Source organism: Pipistrellus kuhlii, unplaced genomic scaffold, assembly GCF_014108245.1.
Source record: "Pipistrellus kuhlii isolate mPipKuh1 unplaced genomic scaffold, mPipKuh1.p scaffold_m20_p_3, whole genome shotgun sequence".
Lineage (NCBI taxonomy): Eukaryota > Metazoa > Chordata > Mammalia > Chiroptera > Vespertilionidae > Pipistrellus > Pipistrellus kuhlii.
The window spans coordinates 49,047,143-49,068,142 of record NW_023425529.1 but is presented as its reverse complement, the minus strand read 5'-3'; the positions used below and the strand labels follow the sequence as shown (position 1 = coordinate 49,068,142).

General features: G+C 47.4%; 2 protein-coding genes across 2 annotated transcripts; both read right to left on the bottom strand.

The window, feature by feature from the left end:
* Positions 1-359: 359 nt before the first annotated feature.
* Positions 360-2,880, bottom strand: INHBE (inhibin subunit beta E). Its single transcript, XM_036458870.2, has 2 exons — positions 2,341-2,880; positions 360-2,079 (listed from the first exon to the last, which is right to left on the bottom strand). Exons 1-2 carry the CDS (start codon positions 2,636-2,638, stop codon positions 1,319-1,321), a joined length of 1,059 nt encoding a protein of 352 aa, XP_036314763.1. The 5' UTR covers positions 2,639-2,880; the 3' UTR covers positions 360-1,318.
* Positions 2,881-8,791: 5,911 nt separating this feature from the next.
* Positions 8,792-19,298, bottom strand: INHBC (inhibin subunit beta C). The gene is made up of 3 exons (XM_045587431.1): positions 18,818-19,298; positions 9,067-9,832; positions 8,792-9,031 (listed from the first exon to the last, which is right to left on the bottom strand). Exons 1-2 carry the CDS (start codon positions 19,128-19,130, stop codon positions 9,087-9,089), a joined length of 1,059 nt encoding a protein of 352 aa, XP_045443387.1. The 5' UTR covers positions 19,131-19,298; the 3' UTR covers positions 8,792-9,031; positions 9,067-9,086.
* Positions 19,299-21,000: the final 1,702 nt, after the last annotated feature.

The following is a 21,000-nucleotide window of genomic DNA, read 5'->3' as shown; positions in this document are numbered from 1 at the left end:
AGTTAGTAGGTTAACTGTTCAGTCTGAGGGTCAAGGGGAAAAGGAGAAACTAGGAAGTCATCTGAGGCCAGACGCATGTAGATAGTAGCTGTGAGGTGCAGATAAGGAGCATATTTGAGCTCCCTCCCCCATGTTTCTTTGACCCAGACACCAGTTATACTCAGAGGGTCAAGCACGACCAGAGGTCACTGGAGAAGAAGGGATCCTGCCCATGCTCCGGCCTCAGCCATGTGCCCCACCCTCCAGGGTAGTTCCTTTAGGTCACACTGCCTTCTCCTTCCCACACTGCTTTCTCCAGATCAGCAAGTCTCAAATGTTTGGTTTCAAGACCACTTTACACGCTTTAAAATTTACCAAGCTTTTGTTTATGTGGTCTATACCAATTTACCATATTAGAAATTAAAACTGAAAAAAGTTTGTAACACAAGAATACACAAAGCACGCATCCCATTAACAATGTCAGAACGATGATGTAATCACATGTCACCAGCCTCTGGAAAACACTGAATGCTTTTGAGAGAATGAACATAAAAAGGCAAACAACATCTTAGTGTTATTATGGAAATAGTGGTGACCCCGTGGACACCCCTGAAAGGGTCTCAGGAACCTCCCAGCGGTCCCCAGACCGCACTTTGAGAACCATTGCTCTGTACCAACACCCCAGCCCTTTATGACTCAAACTGGTTGAATTTTTTCCCCCTTCATTTTTATTAGGAAAGTATAAATGTTTGTCTCCCCAGTGGGTCCTGCCCCTCACTGGGAAAAGCCGAGGAACTTCTCAGTCTCAGCACGCTTCTCTCCTGACTCCCATTTCTGGGGTTCTGCTCAACCCCTTTCCTCGGCCCTTGCCCATATCCTTGTTGACCCTCCCTTAAAGCACCTCAACAGCCCGACCCCTGGCCAGCCTGTTTCCCCTGCCCCAAGTCTGCCGGGCCCTCTGTCTGCTTCTTTCTTCTCTCGAGGACTTTGTCTTCTTGGGAGAGACTAAGTCATGTTCTCTGCCTGCTTCTTCCCTCCCTCCCTCCCTCCTTTGCTGCTGCTGTTTTCTCATAGGGCTTAGGGCAGGAAATCATGCTTTCTGGGTAGATCCCTTCAGAGCACACACTTTCCCCAGCTCCCCACACACCATACCCCGGAACAGACCAGCGCCTGGATAGGAAAGCGTCCGTTTGGGTCCCAGAGAGATCAGCTCAGTCATACTGCCAGGTGGCCCATCGGGTGGTGGTGCAGATCAGGAATCTGATGCCTCCTGCCGCAGGTGCCCTTTGCCTGGGAACCCCCAACTTGATATCTTTACTTCAACCCCCAGATCTTCTTGCTAGCTGCAGCCACAGGCCTCCACCACCATATCGGGCACATCTGTCTTGACCACATTACCATCTCGGTTCAGGTAGAGGAGAGAGAGAGGCCTTCGGGTAGTAGGGACACAGCAGGAGGTACCCAAGGGCCAGGGATTGTTGGCCTTGAGGAGGCTGAAGACAGCAGAATGGAAGGACGCAGCAATGCCCGGGCTGCCAGCCAGGTGGGAGGGGCACTGCCCACTGCAGTAATTCAGCTGGTACCCCTCAGGCTGCAGGATCCAGTCCCTCCACCCTAGTTCCTGGAAGTCTACGTAATGGTCTCGCCTACAACATAAGGGAGTGTCAGGTTCACAGGTGGGGGTCCTCCTCCTGACACGGCCTGCTCCCTGCCCATTGGGACGGGTCTTCAGCTCCAGGAAGGGCCGCTGGTTTCCCTCTGTGTCCAGGAGGCGCGGAGGTTGGCCGCCGGCAGCTGTGCTGTTGCCTTCTAGGGGACTGCAGTCCAGCTGGAGTCTTAGGACACGAGACTCCTTACCCCTCAGGCCACTAGAGGGCAGAGTCAGGGCATGCCAGCCGGGGCTTGTAATTGAGTGCTCAGCCAGGAAGGCGGGGGACCCTCGGTGCCTCCTCCTGGTGCCCCAACGAAAGATCTTCAAGTAAAGAGTGCCACGAAGGGTGGGGAGTACGTGAAGCCACAGGCGCGCGTGGAACAGCTGGTGGGACCGAGGAGTGGACAGGTGGAAGGTGAGCGTGGAGCTGCAGGTTGGCGTGGAGGGATCTGCGGGAAAGGTGGAGAAAGGTCTGAGGGACTGAGCAGAAGTGGAGCTCTCCTCCGAGCTAGACTCCTGCAAGCCCTGCCCTCTGCTCTCCCTAGCGCCCACCGTTAGAGGAAACGGGGACTGTCTAGCATCCTCCGCACCCAGTCCCTGCCCCATCTTCTCCTCCTCCTCCCACACCCTGCTCTGTCTACCTTGTCTGCCAGCCTCCCTTTCCGCCCCCCTTCCCCTGCTTGCTTTCTGCCTCTCTCTCTCTCACCCACCTGTGGTGGTAGCAAAGCTGATGACCTCCTCCCCTTTCGTCGGAGCCACACTTCCCTGCTGTAGTCTCCGGAGAGCTCTGCTCAGTGCTGCCTGGGGTGGAGGGTTAGTGATCCTGGGACGACTGGTCAGGTGCAGCCCCTCCAGGATTTGCTGCTTGGCTAGCTCTAGGACCAGAGCTCGTTCCGCCTGGGGCGCCAGGGTGGGGCCCCCGCAAGAGGGACACACAGACCTTGTCTCCTGTGCCCACACCAGTGCCCACAGCAGCACCAGCCGGAGCTGGACACCAGGGAGCCCCATGTTCCTGGTGAATGGCCTCAGGTGGTAGTTGCTCCTGTTGTTGCGTCTGATTGCACGGGGGCCAGAGAGGGCACAGTGGGGGCGGACAGGAGTGCCACACCTACCCTCAGCCAAGGGCAGAGCCACCTGTCTTCCGTTGCCTGGTAGAAAGTGGACGGCCTGATGGGTAGCTGTGTCTAGCACAGTCTGCCAATCTGACCCTCGTAGCTTATGTCTGGTTACTGGCGGGGGGCCTCTTTAGAGTCTGCAGCCTGGGGCTTCTGCACCTCGTGGTCAGCCTGCAGACCTACCTTCTGAGCACCGGATTGGCCAGCTCTGCTGCCCATCAAGCCCCTGCAGGGCGTGGATGCCCCCCCCCCCCAGCTCAGGTTTCACCATCTGGCCCTGGTCACTGAGTTTGAGGTAGGGGTATGGGTGGGGGCAATGTGGACACGCATGATGCAAGACAGAGGATGATTTCACATGGTCAGCCCTCAAGGTCTGGGACTTGGGGGAGGGAACGCCATATAGCAAGGTGGGGAAGGGCAATCTCCCCTCATCCTTCAGCCTCCCCAGCCCGCTCTTTGGCCACTGCTGCAGCAGTTGCTGTGATGCAGCTGCGAGTTCCCGCGGTTGTTCCCCTGGGGTCTCTGGGCTAGAAGGAGAACCCTGATTTCTATTTTTAGCACTGGGTCTGGTACAGGGGGAGAGGCTGGCAGGTGGGGGCGGGAGGAGCAGAGTCCTTTTGCCCAGGCCCAGGTGTCAGTGCCATGGGACACAGAAGTCACGCCCTGACCCTGCCTGTGCTGGCTGCCCAGAGTCCAGTTGGACTGGAGCACACGTGGAAGTGGGCAGGGGCACGGGGTTGGCATGTTACTGTGATGTCTGGGGAAACCCAGAGAGGTGGGGGCGGTGGGGTTGATGCAATCTTACAGCAGGGCAGAGTCCACCAAGGCTGGCAGAGGGCATGGGACTTGGGGGGGTGGTGGTGTACCCAGCTGCTGGTTCTCTTTCAGGGACTGTGAGAGTTGCTTAAATGTGGGGCATCCTAGAAGTGGTGCCAGGTCTCTGTTAGTGGGGATGAGAAATGGTTGGCTTAGTGGGGATGAGAAATGGTTGGCTTGTAAGAGCAGAGCAAACAAAAAGTGCAGCAACCTTAGTTCAGTCCCAGCCCTCCTTATCCCACTCCCTCACTGACCCTACATTGGAGGGCCAGGCCCCTCCACCTTGAATTTATGAGGGAAGGTCTCATGCTAGCCTTTCTCCTTACACCTCAGTTTCTTCAAGAAGAGAGAGGAAGTGAGCGTGACTTGGAAGTGTGCCCCCACTCCATTTTATTCATCTCCCCACTATCTAGCGTGTGTGTGTGTGTGTGTGTGGCGGGGGAAGGAGGGGGGACTGTCAAGAGAACCTGCTAATCCAGCAGCAGGGATAGAGGTGGTGCTTTGGGGGGCTGGGTTTCAGTACCCCCGATGTCCACCATGTGGCAGTGCAGTGCTACTGACAGCCACTGTCTTAGCTCTGACTAGCTTCCCAGAGAAGGGGCCGCCAGGCGGGTGGAGAGAGGCAGTGCTTCCCAACCTCTCTCTCTGGGAACCCTGACTCCCCAACAGGAGACAGAGAAGCTGGTCCCTCCGCTCTCACATCTCGCCACTGCCAGAGGGCAGAGAGTGCAGTTGGGACCAGCATCGCTGCTGCCTTTGGTTTTGGATCTCATCACACTGGCAGGTGGCAGTGGAGCTTGGTGATGGGTGCGAAGTTCTTCCTAGGAACTTAAGGCACCTCGTGGAGGGGAGCAGGGAGAAGGGACAATGAGACTTTACAGGCCGTCCTGTCTGCCCTGCATTTCCCCCCGGGGCGGAAACACTCGAGCCCCTCCGTCCAGTGTTCTCCCCAGCTCTGTCTCTGCTGACCCGGCTGGTGACAGCCCTCTACCCTCTGGGATCCGCGTCGTAGAACTGCAAGACAGAGGTTTTGCCCACAACAGCGGCGTTGCAGAGGGCTTTCCTGTTGGTGCCAGGAGGCAGAGTTCAGGGAAGCAGCAAGAAACAGCTGCAGGAGTCGCTGTCCCCACCCCTCCCCTCTGTCAGGTGCCCCCAATTTCCAGCTCTTCCTACCCTTTGCTGCTGTGCCTGGCTTGGCCCTACCTCCTCACTGACACTTACGTCAGAACCCAGCTATAAATATGCTCTTAGCGTCTTAGTCACTTTTCCCAAGAAGTGCTCCTGAGTTATAAATACTCCAGCCATCTGCCTCATTGGCCGCCCTACCTCCAATCTGGCTGGGGCTGGAGGATGGCGACAAGGCTTAGGGGTGGGTAAGGAAGTAGAAGAATCCTGAATGATTATCTTGCCTAAATGAGAAAAAGTCTGACAGTCTAGAGTTAGGGATTCAGGGGACTCTGGAAGAAAAGGTTTGAAAGAAGACATACCCACTCTTTCTCCTTGTTATAGCAGGCAGAGCCATGTTTACTTACAAATTTGCCTTTTTTCATCATGGATTTTTTTTTTTTTTTTTGCATTAACCTTGATGTTTTAAAAATATAGAATTAGCCGAAACCGGTTTGGCTCAGTGGATATAATTTATTTTTATTGATAAATTTTTTGGCTTCCCCTTAAATTTTGCCTCTAAGGTGAGTGCTTTACTCTACCGCACCTTAGTCTTGGCTCTGGGGACTGAAGTGGTGGGAGGGAGGGGAGTTGGGTGCGTGAAGGGAGAGGTACCAGAAGAGTCCCTTAAATTCTCTCCTTAGATGAAGATCTCAGGTTAAAGGTGGGATAACGCCCACAAGGTTGCTCAGGAAACCCCACAGCTCAGCCTTGCAGTCCCTCAGGAGGTCCCTTTCAGACTTTCTCCTCTAGGGTTCCTATTTCAAGGACCTCAGACCCTGGCAGAAGGGGGTTATAAGCTGAGCAAACACAGACATCACGTAACCCAAAGAACACATGGGTTGCAAAATCTCGGCCTTGGGCTGCAGACAATATCGACCCATGGTGCAGGGCTGTCCAACCAAAGGGAGGAAACGATGGGGGCAGAGGGCAAAGGTCTAGAGCAGTAATTCTCAACCTTTTTCATCTCATGGGACACACAAACTAATTACTAAAATTCTGCAGCATACCCAAAATATATTTTTTGGTCACATGACAAAAAAAAAGTTTAATTTTGATTGATTTACAAAAAAATAATAGTAATTACCTACCTTTTTTGCTCCAAAGTGACTTTAATAAAAATCAGGTGTCTTGCCCTGGTGGGTGTGGCTCAGTTGGTGAGCATCCAATGCACTGAGAGATCGCCAGTTGGATGCCCGGTCAGGGCACATGCCCAGGTTGTGGCTTGGATTGTGGGCTCTATCCTCAATAGGGGGCATGCAGGAGGCAGCAGATGGATGTTTCTTTCATGGATGTATCTCTCTATCTCTCCCTCCCCCTTCCCCTCTCTCTAAAAATCAATTTTTAAAAAACCATTAAAAAATAAAATGTCTATACTTGTAAATAAGGATTTCTGGTACTAAGAACTAATCAGCTGAAACCGGTTTGGCTCAGTGGATAGAGCTTCGGCCTGCGGACTGAAAGGTCCCAGGTTCAATTCCCGTCAAGGGCATGTACCTTGGTTGCAGGCACATCTCCAGTGGGGGGTGTGCAAGAGGCAGCTGATAGATGATTCTCTCTCATCGATGTTTCTAACTCTCTATCCCTCTCTCTTCCTCTCTGTGAAAATCAATAAAATATATATTTAAAAAAAAAGAACTAATCAGACACAACCTTATTATGTGATGTGATCAATAAAATGCAACTCTATTATATGACATATATATTTATGGTTCAAGACAGGCATTCACACAAGATGGCTATTGTTGTTGTCAGGTGTTGAATGTTTTTAAAATTCTTGCAGTCCAGCAAGATGTTCAATGGTTTAGTCATTGAATATCCACCCATGAACCAGGAGGTCATGGTTCAATTCCCAATCTGGGCTCATGCCCAGGTTATGGTCTCAATTCTCAGTGAAGGGTGTGCAGGAGACAGCTGATTGATGATTCTCTCTTATCATTGATATCTCTATCTTTCTCTCCCTCTTCTTTCCTCTCTATGAAATAAATAAAAACTTATAAAAATTTTTCTTGGAAATGTCTGGTCTAGAGAGAACCCAGAAACCCAGTTGCAAAGCAAATGCCTCCCTCTTCTCGCTCCAGGCCTTCCTTTTTTTCTCCCTGCCCTGTTGTAGCAGCCCTTACTTGTTCCAGCTTTCAATCAGGACTCCTGGATGGAGGCCTGAGAGTTGGTGAAAGGAAGGCAGCCATGTCTGAACCATTCCTCTGCCTCCCCCCAGACGTGTGCCCACAGGTTGTTGGCCTACTTTCTGATTGAGCAATGATCTGATTGAGCAATCATCTGGGGGAAGAGGACCGGGTAAAACGCAGGTCTTTATTAGGCTTGGGACCAGCAAAGAGGGTTCCAAAAAGGGTTCAGGGGGCCTAACAAAGGAGGGGAGGCAGCCTGAGGAAGAAAGGGCATGAAGTATGGAATGGACACAATAGCCCTGAGGAACCTGTGGGCAGAGAGCAGAAATGGACACAGCAGGCAGCTGTCCTCAGGCCTGTCAGTTGGGGTTCTCACAGGAGACAAAAGACCCTCTCAGCTGTCTGTGTTTGCATCACTGAGAAGAGTTAATGAAGGACTTATTTTATTTTAATTTATTTTTATTGATTTCAGAAAGAGGAAGGGAAAGGGAGACAAACTTCAGTGATGAAAGAGAATCATTGATTGGTTGTCTCCTGCACACCTCCTACCGGGAGTCAAACTCTGACCTCCTGGTTCATGGGTCGATACTTAACCACTGAGCAACACCAGCTGAGCACTGAAGGACTCTTCTTTACAGAGGTTTGGGCAGGGTTAAGGGAACCAACGAAGGATATTGAAGCACTGAGGTACTGGTAAGAGTGGAGAGCCATTATAAGCCTTTAGCATGGAAGCAGTGATATCAGAACTCAGGCAAAGCTGAAGCCACGGAAGAGAGAAGCGAGACAGGAGCTGAAGGGACATAGTCACAGCCACAGTCACACATGGCTCCTAGGCCGAGTCAGCATGAGTAGGAAATATTTGGATTTCTTGCTTGTGTCTTCCCTTAGTCAAATTCAGCAGGAAGCAGAGGCCAAAGGAACTCAGGTGAGTAAGCCCCCAAGGGCATAGAGCAGGGCAGAGAAGAATAAAGAAAGGATGTGGGTGTGCCAAGAAGGCCTTAGGTGGGCCACTGCACTGGGGCAAGTAAGAAGGAAAAGGGCTCAAGATATAGAGAGGAATGAGCCTCATTTTGGAGAGCAATGATCTAATCTTTGGTGAAACCAAGGCGGGGTCTCTTTGGAGATCCAGAAAATCAAGGGAAAAGGCTGGGTCAACTTCTTTAGAGAGGTATGGACATTGAGGGGAAAGGGCAGGGATGCATAGTGGATTATGGTGTAGACCACATGTGTCAAACACAAGGCCCGCGGGCCAAATCCGTCCCGCCAGGCCTTGCAATGTGGCCCGCACCGCGCTGTCATCACTGCACTCCGCTGCGTTTCCATCACAATGACAGTTTATGACTGTTCAGTAAACCATTCGGGCCCGCGATTTAGGCTGGATTTTAGATTTTGGCCCCTTCTCTGATTGAGTTCGACACCCCTAGTGTAGACTAAGAGTAGGTTATGGGTGTCTGCCTGGGTTGCACTGCTTATGGGTGGAGGTGAATCAGAGTCTCTGGAATGGCAGTTGAGCAGGTGGGGCTTGCTTGATGGACAGTGCTCTAGGAGAGAGGCTGGCGGTTTACGTATGTATTTATTTATTTTTTAAAGGTTGACTTTTTTAAAAATAAGTTTTTTATTGATTTTAGAAAGGGGAAGGGAGAGGGATAGAGAGGTAGAAAACTATGAGAGAGAATCATTAATCGGCTGCCTCCTACCTGAACCCTACTGGGAATCTAGCCTGCAACCAAGGTATGTGCCCTAATGGGGAATTGAATCATGACCTCCCAGTTCATGAATAAATGCTCAACCACTGAGCTACCCTGATCAGGCACAGTGACTCTCTTTATTTTTTAAAAATATATTTTTATTGATTTCAGAGAAGAAGGAAGAGAGAGAGAGAGAGAGAGAGAGAGAGAGAGGAACATCAACGATGAGAATCATTGATTGGCTGCCTCCTGCATGCCCCCTACTGGGGATTGAGCCTGTAAACCAGCATGTGCCCTTAACCAGAATCAAACTCATGACCCTTCAGTCCACAAGCCAATGCTCTATCCACTGAGCCAAGCCAGCTAGGGCACAGTGACTCTCTTTAGATGAAGACCTCCCTAAGTCAAAGTTGGGATAATTTCTGTAGGTTGCTCAGGAAGAGGGATTGCACCGTCTGTACAGAGGCAGTAATGGAGCCAGTCCCTCTTCTCAAGGAAGGGCACCTCTGTGGGGGCATATTTGCCTACTCTACCTTGGGGTAGACTAACTGCACCCACAAGCCTCGACCACCATGTCAGGTATGTCAGTCTTAACAATGTTGCTGTCCCTGTCATAGTAGAGCAGAGACAAGGGGCGCCGGACGGTGGGCACGCAGCATGAGCCCCCTCCAGCTGTACCTGTAGCTGCGTTGGCCTTGAGAAGATTGAGCACGGTGGTATGAAAGGAGGCAGCAATGCCCGGCATGCCTGCCACATGCAGCGGGCACTGCCCCGTGCAGAAGTTCATTGCGTAGCCCTCAGGCTGGATGATCCAGTCGTGCCAGCCAATCTCACGGAAGTCCACGAAGAACTCTTGTCGGCAGCACATCCTGGACCCACTCTGGCAGTTGATGCCATGACGTCGGACCCGGTGCTTGCTCCCAACTCTCACCCGGGCTGCCACAAAAGGCCTCTGGGCAGCCCCACTCAGGATGACGGAGCTCTGGGCTACCTGGCCTTCAGGCACAAGCTCCAGGGTCAGGTGTCCCTGGCTGCAGGCAGCCTGAGCTTCAGGTCCCAGAAGGAGCTGGTGCCAGCCACTGGCATCCATCTTTAGCTGGTGCTGAGTGGCCAAAGTGAGGTTGGCTTTGTGTGAACCTAGCACCAGCACCCTCACCTTCCAAGTCCAGGTGGTATTGGGAGGGAGCTGCACAAAGAGCCTGAGGCTGGCCTCCAGGACCTCCATGCCCCCAGCAGTTCTATCAGAGAAGAAGTGGAAATCAAGACGAGTCTGGTTGATGCTGGAGAAGCCTGTGGACACAAGAAGCTCCAGTCATCGGTGTGCTGAGTGTCAGTTCTTATCAGCTACCTCTCTATTCTCCGCACACTTGAACACTCTGCTCATTCTTGACCATGTTGCTGACTGCGCTTTCTTTCTTAAAAGTCCTTTCTCTCTTGGCTTTTATTACACAACCCTCCCTCCCTCTCTCTCTCTCCCTCTCTCTCTCTCTCTCTCTCTCTCTCTCTCTCTCTCTCTGTATATATGTATTTATTTTATTTTATTTTATTTATTTTATTTTATTGATTTTTCACAGAGAGGAAGAGAGAAGGATAGAGAGTTAGAATCATCGAAGAGAGAGAATCATCTATCAGCTGCCTCTTGCACACCCCCTACTGGGGACGTGCCCACAACCAAGGTACATGCCCTTGACCAGAATCGAACCCGGGACCTTTCAGTCTGCAGGCCAACGCTCTATCCACTGAGGCAAACCGGTCCCGGTTGTATTTATTTATTGATTGATTTTTTTTACAGAGGAAGAGAGAGGGATAGAGAGTTAGAAACATCGATGGGAGAGAAACATCCATCAGCTGCCTTCTGCACACTCCCTACTAGGGATGTGCCTGCAACCAAGGTACATGCCCTTGACAGGAATCGCACCTGGGACCTCTGGGACCCTTCAGTCTGCAGGCCGACGCTCTACCCACTGAGCAAACCGGTTTTGGCACACAATTCTCTTTTGATTCTTCCTTGATTTTCTTTGCTGGCTTTTCTTTCTCTGACCAGCACTTTAATGCAAGAGTTCTCCAAAGTTTGCCTTTTACACTGAGAAGAGCTCTTACCCAAACTCACGGTCAGCCAAAACAACTTTTATTCTGGTGATTCTCAGAGAACTGAACTGTATGTCCAGTTCAGACCATTTTGCACCTCTGGCCTGGACATGTAGATTTGGGAATCATCAAGCTTCAGGACACATAAATGTCCTGCCAGCACATTAAAATCAATTTGTCCCAAATGAAAATCATTATTTTCTTTCTTGCTGATCTCTCTTCTTGTTCTTAGAATTGGTGGTGCCACTACCCTCCTTATCATCTTTAGAAACCCTTTGGTCACCTCCTTCATTCCCCTTATCCAGTCCCTCATCACAGTGGTTCTAATGTCTATGCATTTCTTCCGATCCCTATTAGGATTGCCACAGTTCCCCTCTTCATCCCTCACCTGCCCTACTGAAATAAACCCTTTCATTGGGTTTTTATTCCCTCCACTCCACTGAGATTACTCTTTCAGGTTCACCAACACCTGCCATGTTGCCAAGTCCAGTGGTTTAATCTCTCTCCCTCTCTCTCTCTTTCTCTCTTTTTTAAAAAAAATATATTTTATTGATTTTTTACAGAGAGGGAGGGATAGAGAGTTAGAAACATCGATGAAAGAGAAACATCGACCAGCCGCCTCCTGCAACACCCCCTACTGGGGATGTGCCCGCAGCCAACGTACATGCCCTTGACCGGAATCGAACCCGGGACCTTTCAGTCCGCAGACCAACGTTCTATCCACTGAGCCAAACCGGTTTCGGCTAATCTCTCTCTCTTTTTTTAAAAAAAATATATATTTTATTGATTTAAAAAATATATATTTTATTGATTTTTTTACAGAGAGGAGGAGAGAAGGATAGAGAGCTAGAAACGTCAATGAGAGAGAATCATCGATCAGATGCAGGGGATGTGCCCGCAACCAAGGTACATGCAGGGGATGTGCCCGCAACCAAGGTACATGCCCTTGACTGGAATTGAACCTGGGACCTTTCAGTCCTTAGACTGACGCTCTACCACTGAGCCAAACCGGTTTTGGCATTTTATTGATTTTTTACAGCGAGGAAGGGAGAGGGATAGAGAGCTAGAAACATCGACGAGAGAGAAACATTGATCAGCTGCCTCTTGCACACCCCCCACTGGGGATGTCCCACAACCAAGGTACATACATGGCCTTGACTGGAATTGAACCTGGGACCTTTCAGTCTGCAGGCTGATGCTCTATCCATTGAGTCAAACCGGTTTCGGTGGTTTCATCTCTTTATATTCATATTACTTGACCTTTAAGCAGTGCTTGACATACTTAACCATTCCCTCCTTCTTGAAATATTTCCCCCCCCTCCTGGCTTTTGTGACTCTGGCCACTCCACTTTGATCTTTTGTTTGCTGACAACTCCTCTTTTTCTGCCTGACCCTCTACATGTTGGAAGTCCCGAGCTCTCTTCTCCTTTTTCTTCTATATCTATACTCTCTCTCAGAATGGTCTCATCAATTCCCATGGCTTTAATTTCATCTATATGCTGATGACTACCAAATATATACTCCTGGACCTGACTTCTCCCCAAGCCCCAGGCTTGTATATCCAACAGCTCGTCTGATAACCTAGTTGGATAGCCAATGATATTTCAAACTTTTCACATTCAAAGAACTCTAGATTTATCTCCCCAAACCCATTCCTTCTCCAATCTCCTCCTTCCATATAAATGCATTGCTTAAGCCAAAACCTTGATTGCTCTCATCTCCTGCTTTGAAATTATCTGTAAGACCTGTCAAATCTACCTCCAATTCATAATATAATTTCACTAATCTTGTTGCCTTTACTATACATTAGTTTAGTGATTTTCAACCTTTTTCATCTCATGGCACACACAAACTAATTACTAAAGTTCTGCGGTATATCAAAACTATTTTTGCTGAATGACAAAAAAGGTATAATTTTGATTGATTTACAAAAAAATAATGGTAATTACCTACCCCTTTTGCTCCAAAGTGACTTAAAAAAAAATCAGTTGTCTAGCCCTGGCAGATGTAGCTCAGAGCATCAATGCACTGAGAGGTTGTCAATTGGATTCCAGGTCAGGCACATGCCCAGAATGTGGCTCAGGTTGTGGACTTGATCCTCAATAGGGGCAGGCAGGAGGCAGCAGATTGACGTTTCTCTCATAAATGTATCTCTTTCTCCCTCTCCCTTCCTCTGTAATTCATGAAATTCATCATCTCAAAAACCTTATTAGTGAAGAAAGCCCAAACTCTTTTAGGAAGCAGTCAGAAGCCCATTATGATTTGATCTATGCTACCTTTTTTTTTTTTTTTTTTTTTTTTTTTTTTTTTTTTTAAATCAAGTAAAGAGTGCTTTATTGTGGGAATGCCACTGGCACTCTCATGGACATAAAAAATAAAGTTCAACTAGTGTTCATGTGAACTGGAATGTCAGGAAATAAGACAGCTTTTGACAGCTCTCAGACCCAATATGATCTCTCTCATCTCTGTTTCTAAGTAAGTCTACTTCATTCTTTTCTCTCTGAAAGTTTGGACTTTCTTCACTGATAAGGTTTTTGAGATGGGGAATTTCATGATCTAGCCAAGTTTTTGGCAAGTAACTCTGGTGTCAGTGTAAAATAAGAATTAAAGAAATAAAAGAATCAAAACCGGTTTGGCTCAGTGGACAGAGTCAAGTTGGTCTGTGGACTGAAAGGCCCCAGGTTAGATTTTGGTCAAGGGCATGTACCTTGGTTGCAGGCACATCCCCAGTAGGGGTGTGCAGGAGGCAGTTGGTTGATGTTTCTTTCTCATCAATATTTCTATCTCTCTGTCCTTCTCCCTTCCTCGCTGTAAAAAAATCAATAAAGTATATTAAAACAAACAAAAAAAGAAATAAAAGACCATTCATTCAACAAATTTTTATTGGGTGCTGACTATGTACTAAGTGAACTATATAATGGTGAACCATGGAGTTTATATTCTAGCTGGCTTGGATATACTTCTTCTGCCTCCTCATTAGCTTTCTCAACTCCCAAAATGGTGGTCACAAGTCCTGAGTCTATAGAACCTTTTACTCACCTCTTCCTAGCTAAGTGAGCAGACCTTTCATTGTCCCAATTCCAAAATCCCAGAGGAGTCTGATTGGCCTAATTAATATTTTCTTGCTAGGTCACTAAGCACCTTACTGGTAGGACCTCTAAAGTCAATCCAGTTATGGCAGGCAGACATATGGCCCACAGGGGTTGTGATAGATCATTATATCATTGGCTCCCAATGAACAACAGCTCCCAACATTCATAGCTTTGTGCAATTTCTTCCCATATTAACTCTTGCCTTGGCCATGTGATTTGATTTGGCCAACGAGACACAGGCAAGCATAGTGCAAGCAGAAGCTTATACACTGAGGCTTCATCTTTTTGGAAGCCAGCAACTTGGCTTCAGAGAAACTTGGGAGAGACTACTGAATGATGAAAAGCCATGTGGAGAATCAAAAACCATCGTAGATGTTCTAGCCCCATCTGAGCTTCTGCTTGAACGTAGTTACATGAGTGACCTCAGCTAGCATATGTGGACCAGAACTGTCCAGAGAAACCCAGTCAAATCACAAAATCATAAAAAACATTAAATTTTTTCTTTTAAGCCCCTGTATTTGGGCTTCTTTGTTATATTAATGGATAACTAAAACAGAAACTAGTATCAGAAGTAGGATGTTCCATAATGAAGACCTAAAACATGTAGCACTGGCTTTGGGATTGGGTAGCAGGCAGAGGTTGTAAGGATGGTGAGAAGAGTGTTAGTGAAGGCAGTTAGAGCAGTGAGAAAATTGCTATTGGAAGCCAGAGAAAGGGGACACTGTATTACGTATTGGTTATCAGCTGTGATAACTTGGAAGCTAGAAGTGATATCTAACAAAGTTGTGAATTTAGCTGAAGATATTTCCAGGCAGAATGCTGAAAGTGTCATTTGGCTTATTTTAGCTGCCTTATCCTAAGAACTGTTAAATTTTCAAGCAGAATTTCGACAGAATATTTCAAACAGGACTTGCTAGATTGAACAATAAAATATACTGTCTCTCTGTCTGGCAAAAAGTTCTTCAAATAAGATATGCTCTCAAGGCAAAAATCAAATCCAGGGCACTGACAGTAAAACATGACCTCGGTGTGAAGATAAAAACAAAAAAAAAGGGTCAGCCATAAGACCCTTTGTTATGACCTAACATATTTGTTTAGCTCTAAAACTTAAGATGATCTTCGGTGGACCCTCTCAACAAGACAAAAGGGTTTCCAAGAATCTTAAGAGTTGTACCCCACAACACCATGACTTGTAACATAAATAAGGGTCTGTCTTGACTGCCTTTTGTCTAATTGGGTAGGCTATAATTTATTATTGAGAAGCCCTACAGAGTTTTAAAGTTTGAAAGCAGTACCAATTTGGACAAAAGGGACAGAGACAATTCAAAATGAAAAGAGGCCTGTGGGCCCCCAACTTCTCATGAGCACAGGTCATTTCTTATTTAAAAGGAAAGACATCTCAACGGGTGCTTTCAGATATCTCAAGGAGAGCAATGGTGGACTCTTCCTGAGAGGAGAAAAAAATCCTACCAGGAAGCAGCAGAATCAGACACTAACCAAGGGAATTCTGGATTTGGGATAGACTGAGATACGTGCCTGGCTAAATATCAGAATTTCCATGGGTCAGCCAAAACTGGTTTGGCTCAGTGGATAGAGCGTCGGCCTGTGGACTGAAGGGTTCCAGGTTCTATTCCTGTCAAGGGAATGTATTGTACTTTGGTTGCGGGCACATCCCCAGTAGGGGGTGTGCAAGAGGCAGCTGATGGATGTTTCTCTCTTATCAATGTTTCTAGTTCTCTATCCCTGTCTGTAAAAAATCAATTTATATATAAAGAATTTCCATGGGTCAGTGACGGCTCTGTGCTTCCCCAACGCCCATTTTGAATAGGAGTATCAATTACAGTATCCTGTCTTGTCACAGCATTGTATATTAAGTGTGTTGGAGGCAGTTAACTTGTATTTTTAGGTCACAAGCAGTCGTGTGCTGGTAAATATTTAACAACTGGATTCTAGATGGGGGAAACACTCTGATTTGTAGTATTTGCCAATTTCTGTGGTATAAATTCTCCCACCATGACTGATTTCAAACTATCAATGTGATGTCTCTGGATGCAGAGTTGGAAGATATTCACAATCAGCTCTCATGAGCCAGTTCCACGTCTCCATTGAAGGCCCCTACCCTAGTTTCCCCAGAGCCACAAACTCTCTCTTCATACTTCCAGCAAGAACAATTTTCAGATCTTTATTTCACACTATGGTGTAGATAACTTAAGTGAATTGAAATGAAAACTTTGGGCTAAAATATTTAAATGTGAAAGGTGAAATCCAGGCATCAGCCATTCTCACCTTCAAACTTCATCTCAGATCAGGTCCCCTCTGGCCTGAGCACTGTAATCATTCATTGATTAGCAAATATGTGGAAAGTATACAGACTTTGAAGTCAGAGAGAATTATGTTTGAATTCTGCCCCTTGCAAGCTGTATGTCCTTGGCCATGTAAATAATCTTTGAATCTCAGTTTTTGCATTCATAAGGTGGGAATTCTAAAGTCTGTTTTATAGGGTGGTTGTGAGAATCACAGGAGGTGAGGCAGTTACACAGAATGCATGGCAACCATCATTATTATTGCAATGTGCCAGGAACTGGGCTAAGTGTCAGGGATACAAAGGTGGAAAAAAAACAAATCCAGCCAGGATTTCAGTATTCAAGGGATTCATGGTTCATGGCCATCTGTCCACCTAATCTCCAAACTAGTTTTCAACTCCAAATGCAATCTACTCCTTCAAACTTTCATCTGACTCCCCCCTCCATTAGGATGTTATTTACCATTCTTTACCCTTTTGAAGGCAAATTTATTCTCTAATGGCAGTCCATTTGCAATCTTCTGAAAGACCTCCCTGTCTCACCAGGTGCCAGTGAGTTAATCCTGGCCCAGCAAACTCTTGTGCCCACAGGCAGCATTTATTCCATTCTGCCTAGTATTCTAAATAACTTATTTCCAGCAGCAGCAGCAGCAGCAGCATCTAAACCCCTCATGGGCAGGAGCTAAGTCTTTTATTTTATTTTTTAAAATATATTTTATTGATTTTTTTTTACAGAGAGGAAGAGAGAGGGATAGAGAGTTAGAAACATCGATGACAGAGAAACATCGATCAGCTGCCTCCTGCACACCCCCCACTGGGGATGCGCCTGCAACCAAGGTACATGCCCCTGACCGGAATCAAACCTGGGACCTTTCAGTCAGCAGGCCAACACTCTATCCATTGAGCCAAACCAGTTTCGGCAGGAGCTAAGTCTTTTATTTCCTGTTCCCTCCCACCTTAGTCTTCTAAGTACATTACCTGTATTAGCTTATTTTATTATCTCAACTATCCTCCAGTTAATCCCCATTTTATACGTAAGAAACCTATTAACAACCCAGGTCACACAGAAATAAGTGTCTGCATGTGAAGTAGACTGTCAAATTACAGCGGGGAGGGGAGGAAGATCTGGGGGAGATAATAGATCAACCGAAGGACTTTTATACATGCATATAAGTACAACCAATTGACACAAAACTCTGGGGAGGGAGGGGATGTGTGGGAGGGAGGGAGGGAGGGGGGCAAAAAAAATCAATAAAAAATCTTTATCTCAATGTAACAAAAATAAATAAATAAAGAAAGAAAGAAAGAAAAAAGAAAAAAGAAAAAAGAAAAAAAAGAAATAAGTGTCTGAACAAGGATTTGAGCCTGGCTATCTGGCTCTAGAATTGTCTTCTTAATCATGAACAGAAGCACATTTTGAACTAGAATAAGGTCTCATCCATCACTGGGGACTCTAGACTATGGTCAAGCTGACCTGCAGTGGGATTTGGTTGTTTTAACGCAACCCATGTTTATTGGGCATCTATTATATTTGGGAGAGGCAGAATGGTGTAGTGCCCAAGGCCATGGATTACAGAGCCATGACTAGTTTCACTACTTACCGGTCATGTGAACTTTAGCAAGTTACTCAACCTCATGTGCCTCAGTTTCATCACCTCTAAAATGGGATAACGATAGTAATTGTGTCACTGAGCTCTTGTGAGGATCTTAGTATATGCAAAAGACTTAAAACACAGTAAACATTGTTAAGTGTAAGCTACTTCTACTATATGCTAGCCTCTGGTGATAAGATGAGGAATAAATGACAGTTCCTGACCTCAGGGTTGATATCCTATGGGAAGACAGGCTTTATAGAAAACCTGAACATAGACAATTTCCCACAGAGAGTTCTGGTTCAAGGTAAGGGAGCACTTCTCCCTCAGGTCAGCGTAGGCTTTTTGAGAATGGGAGTGCCAGTCTACGGCCATACCACCCTGAACGCGCCCGATCTCGTCTGATCTCGGAAGCTAAGCAGGGTCGGGCCATAATACTTGGATGGGAGAATGGGAGTGCCGGGACTTGAAGTACAGACCAGGAATGGGAAGAGCCTTCAGACCTAAGAAAGCACTCGTAAGAAGCTCAGAGGACAGATACCAGTAGATCACTTTGTGTTCTGTTTCCAGGGTACTGTCTCCGAATTCTTGGTCTTTCTCTCCAGCTGCCCACTAAGTTCTCCAACTCTTCTCCCCTCCATGGAAGTAACTCTCCTGTTCTATCCTCTCTCCACCTTTCTATGTCCCATTTTTACCCTGTCCTGATGTGTAACAAGGCAAGAGGGCAGGGGTAGGGTGGGGAGGTATATTGTTCTGGTGTTTTTATTTTGCCCTTTTACCCAAATGAGGCATCTGGGGGAGAGGAGATGAAGAAGTTGGATCCTGGGCCAGAGAAAAGACAGACTCCCAGCCTCCAGTCTCTGGGTCCAGGCCCAGGAAGTGGATGAGCTCACACCACAGCCTGGGGAAGTTTGTGGGGTCTTTAGAGAGAGAAGCTAAAGGAGATGGAGGCAGGCAATCTTAAATAACGTGAAATTTACCCACATCTCAGCTGCCCATTGGTCACATCTAAATGACCAGAGAGAGACTGGGGGGCACAGCGTGGGGAGGTAGTGGGAATCCTGGATTAGGAGATGGCAGGTCATGGGGAGAAAGAGTTGGGATGGTTTGGGGGAGGAAGTCACGGGTTAGGTTGGGGAGGACAGTTTTCCTTTCCTTGAGAGGTCAGGTTTTGAGGAAGATCTACAGGTCAGTAACCCACCTGTCTCAGCAAAGCTGATGATCTCATACTCCTGTCCCTTGTCAGCCTCCGGAAGCGCCCCCTGTGGGCGCCCATGGAGGCGCTGCAACGCTATCCTCAGAGCGGCTCTGGACACTGGCCGGCTCAGCGTTGGGCGCTGGCTGAGGTGCAGCTTGTCCAAGATGCTTCTCTTGGCAAGGGGGAGAAGCAGCTCGCGCTGGCTCTGCAGGTCCAAGGCAGGCTCCCCACATGCCAGGCACCGACTGTCAGCTCTGGTGGTGGCCACTGTGGCCAGAGCCAGGAATGGGAAGGCCAGGAACAATGAGGAGATCATTGTTGGGGGAGGCCCTTCTTGAGTGACACAGTGAGAGAAGGCCACCAACCCCGGGCTCAGGGTCTCCACAGCTGTGGTCCTGGTTCTGTCCTGGCCGCCAGAGGCTGGGAAAGGCGAATGGGTCCAGCTGGCATGACTCCTTGTTGCAGGGGAGAGAGCAGCCAAACATCTGACTTGGGAGATGAAGCCAGTTACAGGTAGAACTTGGCAGAAGCTGCCAATGCATAATCAGTGAAAGGACAGAGCGGGGGATGTGAGTGGAGGTTGGTTTGTTTGGGGAAAGAAGTGTTCCTGGGCCTATGTGGGAGACAGTGGGTGCCCATGTGAGCTGCCAGGCCTAGGGACAAAGGTCAGAGATGCAATTCCTCTTCAGATCAATGGCCTTGCTGGGAAGCCTGGTGGGGAAAGGGAGAGATTAGAGGTTGTAAGATAGAATATTAAAGGGTAACTTTCCAACAAGAGGGGGTTATTGGCAGGCAGTTTAGGTCACTGTCATGCAGGTAATTGAGAGTTGCATTTTCCTTTGCCTGAAACTTCTCACATCTCTGCCGGCCCCCAACCCAAACTCTTGTTAGCTCTTGTTCGGTTTTGCCCGAGTGAGGCTCAAAAAACATCCTGTCGAAAGGGTTGGGAGAGGAAAGGAAGTGTTCTGGCCAGGTCTTCTGTGTACTCAGCAAGAAGTCTGAAGGTGAGGAAGGGGCCTGAGAGCTAGATGTACTCTGGGTTGCTTCTGTTTGGGAAGAGAAATTTTAAGGTTGCTCAGAATTCTCCCTTTTCTCCCCTAAAGGTCCTGAGTAGTAGATCTTCAGAGGAAGGCTTTTATTTCCACAAGGGGGATTCACCTGGCAGGAGTGGCAGATGGAATTTGGAGCATAGGTTTTTAAGCCAATGACCTTGGTGAAGTTCCATCTTTTTCTTTTATCAGCTGTGTGACTCTTGGCAAGTTACTTAACCTCTCTTGCTTTAGTGCCTTCATTGGAGAAACGAGATAAATTATTACCCATGATTCCAAAATTTAAAAAATAAAATCACATTTTTGTTTGTGTGTGTGTGGGTAACTCATATAGTGTTTAAACCTGACCAGAGTGAAGTTATTTATGGCTTTTTAAAAAATCATTCTGAGACTATTTATATGTTTTTTTACTACAGAAATAGTATTTGATTATAGGATGCTACCCTTGGAGGTACCTCAAAATGTGCATTTAAAAATATTTTTAATATTTATTTCAGGGAGGAAGGGAGAAGGAGGAAGAGATACAGAAAAATCAATGATGGGAGAGAATCATTGATTGACTAACTCCTCCATACCCCACTTTGGGGGTTGAGCCCCCAAATAATGCATTTGCCCTGGCAGGGAATCAAACCATGACCTCCTGATTCATAGGTCAGTGCTCAACCACTAAGCCCTGCCAGCCAGGCCATAATATTCATTTTACATACCATTTTACCTTTCTAAAACTTGACATTTTCTGAATTCTGATCCATGTCTGGTCCTATGGATTTAAAAAAAAATTAAATTGATTTTAGAGATGAAGGGAGAGGGGGAGAGAGATAGAGATAGAGAGAGAGAGAGAGAGAGAGAGAGAGGGAGAGAAACATCGATGAGCTGCCTCCTGCAAGGGCTGTCTCCTGTATGCCCCCTACCGGAGATCAAGTCTGCAACCTGGGCTTGTAACCTGACCAGGAATCGAGCCAGTGTCCCCTTGGTGCATGGGACGACACTCAATCCATTGAGCAACACAAACCGGGCTGCTCCTATGAATTTTGAATATGAGATTACAGATCTATAATGATTATCTCACAGTTTTGATATTTAAATAATTTTGTAAAGCATTTACAGTGGCTGGCACAGATTAAGTGCTTAATAAAA